The 3363-nt window shown below is 44.2% G+C and overlaps 1 protein-coding gene across 2 annotated transcripts in view; it reads left to right on the top strand.

Moving 5' to 3' along the window:
* Positions 1-3109, top strand: part of rrp15 (ribosomal RNA processing 15 homolog) — a 5591-nt gene extending 2482 nt beyond the window's left edge. The window contains exons 2-5 of one of the 2 annotated variants that reach the window (XM_005947251.1): positions 1471-1718; positions 2129-2226; positions 2307-2496; positions 2582-3109. In XM_005947251.1, coding sequence (XP_005947313.1) covers positions 1471-1718; positions 2129-2226; positions 2307-2496; positions 2582-2719 — 674 coding nt within the window. In that variant the 3' untranslated portion in view covers positions 2720-3109. Of the gene's footprint in view, positions 1-432; positions 1719-2128; positions 2227-2306; positions 2497-2581 lie in introns of those variants that run through there. The other variant, XM_014329201.2, reaches the window with a different exon arrangement.
* Positions 3110-3363: the final 254 nt, after the last annotated feature.

The raw sequence follows: 3363 nt of genomic DNA, 5'->3' as shown, positions 1-3363 counted from the left end.
ACGTAAGTGAACAGGAGGACGTAAGTGAACAGGAGGACGTAAGTGAACAGGAGGACGTAAGTGAACAGGAGGACGTAAGTGAACAGGAGGACGTATGTTCATGTGCAAGTGAATGGATGAGTTTGTATCTGTGAGCCTTTAAAGGCGTATATGGTGAAAACAAGCACGTCAGCACCCTGAAGTCTGCCCTACAGCTGTGATGCTGTAGAGCAGCGGTCTCCAACCTTTTTTGGGCCACGGACCGGTTTATGCCCGACAATATTTTCATGGACCGGCCTTTAAGGTGTCGTGGATAAATACAACAAAATAAAACCAGTACCTGTACCGAAAAAAGAAGATTTATTCATAACACACGTGAAAAGAAAGAAAAGGAAAACCGAGTTAACGATAAAAACGATAACAAAATAACGCTGAAAACCGATAAAACCCTGAAAACCAGACATTTCACACCTGAGCCTCAACTCTCGCGGACCGGTACCGGTCCGAGTCCCGGGGGCTGGGGACCGCTGCTGTAGGGCTTAATCATTCATTAACTTTCATTAAACAGCTGTACTGGTGCATTTCTGTTGGTCTGGGGGTAAAGAGCTTTTATTTTTATATATTGAAATAATCTCATTTATTTAGCAAATTTAAAGTGAAAACATATAATGTGGCAGAGGTGCTGAAATAAAGAGGGTGTAGTTGACCCCATGACCCCTGTTAGACTCCCCCTGTTGTTCCAGGATCACTGTGATTGAAACGCTGCATCAGTTACACGTCTGTAGATTTCTGCTGTGTGGGACAAACACCGTGGATGGCAGCTGTTCCAAACGTAGCTTTTCTTCACTGTGAGTTTATCCGTCAGGTGCTTTGATAGCCGACTCCCTCCGGCTGTTTCCAGCAAAGGTTTAAATATTGATCGCAGTAACGAGTGCCGCCGTTTCTGGATGTTTTGCTTCACCTCTCTGCACTTCTTGGTATCTTTATGTAGACACAGTGTCATCACCACTGCAGCTGTTACGGTGAAAGGTTCTTAGATAGCGTTTCTCTGCACGCGGCACAACTTCCCTCATTCCTCCATTCACACGTTTATTAGTACAGTTTTTATCGCTAAGCATCCGAATCTCAATAAACTTTACTGAAAATCTTCTTGTGTACAATCAACATTTAAATGTGATTTCAAACGTTTGCATCCAAGAAGTCAAATAAATCAACTTTTCTCCACCGTCTTTACTCCCATCATCACCTGTCTGCATGTGGTAGGACTAATGTCCACACATAAACAGTGTTTATGTCTTTCTGCCAGTTAAGGTCTTCTTGTCGCTGTGGTGGAGTAAACACGTCTGTAACCTTTGGATGAAATCAGACGCTCGATTCATCAGGACAGGATCAACTTTCTGGGATTGTCGGATATTTTAGCATGAATCAAAATGCTTCTACTGTGTCAGCGAGAGTTTGTAGTTCACTGCATCATTTCTTTGTGTGAATCAGGTGACAGCATGGCTCTTTGGTCTGAAGGCCAGGTTGATTCTGAAGGAGAGAGTGAAGGTGAAAGAGTGAATGATGAAGAGAAAGAAGAGGATGAAAATGAACATAATGAAGATGCCAGCACTGGATGGGCTGAAGCCATGGCAAAGATCCTCGGGAAGAAAACCACGAGCGGCATCCTGGAGAAGAACAAGGAGCTGGAAAAGATGAAGGCAGCAGAGAGACAGGAGCAGCTCGAGAGGAAGAAACAGGTGAGCGCCGAGTCCCAGGCTCAGGATGATGTGTCCGAGCAGATGTTCATCACTCACCGAGCACAGTTTCCACATTTGTTCATCACTGTCGACAAGAAATGACAACGTTCGACTTATAATAACAAGTTATAATAAGTAGGCGAGTTTATTTTCATGTTTTGGCTCTAAAGACGACCATAAGTATAAACTAGTGATTGAACACAGGAACCAATCAGGAAAGCAGGCAGACCTTAGACACTGTGCTCTGCTCACAATGTTCATCCACATAATAATGTAAAATCAAAACTGCACTGTGACCAGCTGTGTTTGAAAATATATATTCATTCATTTCCTCCTTGTTGAACACTTTCAAAAAAGCAACACTTTTATTTCTAAGCCTTGAAAACCCAAAGATTGTGTGTCCCTAACAGGCTGACGAGAAGAAAGCGTGGGAGCAGATGTGCAGGGAGAAACCTGACATAGTGACGGACCGCGAGACTGAGAAAGCATTACAGAGAATTGCTACAAGGTGACCACTCCGTTTGCTTTGTCTTTGTTTGACGTATATGCAACCGAGCATCTGTTCTAATGTGGTCCTCCTTCACTCAGAGGGGTGGTTCAGCTGTTCAACGCTGTCAGGAAACACCAGAAAACTGTGCAGGAAAAGGTGAAGGATGCTGGTGGATCAGACAGGAAGAGGGCAAAGATCCTTTGTTCTGTCTCAAAGAAAGACTTCATCGATGTGCTGAGGAGGGAAGACGGAGGTGTCCGAGCAACGGGCAAGACCGAAAAGGCTGCTGTGAGTTGACAGATGTTTGTTTCGTTCTGTACCTCTGCTGTCAGTGTGTTTATCCTGATGTTTCTGTGTGTGTGCTCGTGCAAAGGTCGCTGCTGTGGAGAAGCCTGCCTGGACTGTTCTCAGAGAGGACTTCATGATGGGAGCCACAATGAAAGACTGGGACAAAAGCAGTGACCAGGACGAGCCACAGGAGGGAAACAGTGAGGCAGCGATTCAGATCTGACATCAGCCGTGCACACTGAAAGGCTGAGCTCAAAGACCGTCTGGGAAAAACCAACAGGAGACCCTGAACTGAAAAGACGAGCTTTAGCGTCAGCACACGCCCGTGCACCCACACGTGCACGCTCACGTGCACCGCTGCGTTGGAGATGTACAGTTTTATATTTGTAGCTGAATAAATTTTGACAGGTGACTGTGAAACATACTGAATGTGGACTGTAGCAGAGAACATGTTAAACTACAAATTTCTTCACAGATTCATTCAAATGCAAAACTGTTTGTTTGTTGACACTGGAGAAATGCATCCTTCATGTTAACAGTTTTCTATTCAACAATAAATGTGTGTATGCTGGTGTGTACTACACGCTCACAGGTGGAACAGCCTGTTACATCAGCTGCTTTCAGACTGATTTTAGTACACGAGTCGAGCAGTGCGGCTACAAGCAGGGGGTGTGGCAACTGCAAAACTAGTCTTGTTATCATCTATCGTCCACCTGGGCCTTACAGAGTTTGTCTGATTTCTCAGACTTTATATCTGATTTAGTTCTGAGCTCAGATAAAATAATTATTGTGGGTGATTTTAACATCCATGTAGATGCTAAAAATGACAGCCTCAACATGGCATTTAATCTGTTATTAGACTCAATT

This window comes from Haplochromis burtoni, unplaced genomic scaffold, assembly GCF_018398535.1.
Source record: "Haplochromis burtoni strain Fernald_Lab_line unplaced genomic scaffold, NCSU_Asbu1 Contig_510, whole genome shotgun sequence".
In the NCBI taxonomy this organism is placed as follows: Eukaryota; Metazoa; Chordata; class Actinopteri; order Cichliformes; family Cichlidae; genus Haplochromis; species Haplochromis burtoni.
Note: the sequence above shows the minus strand (reverse complement) of the source record. Positions and strands in the feature narration are given on the sequence as shown.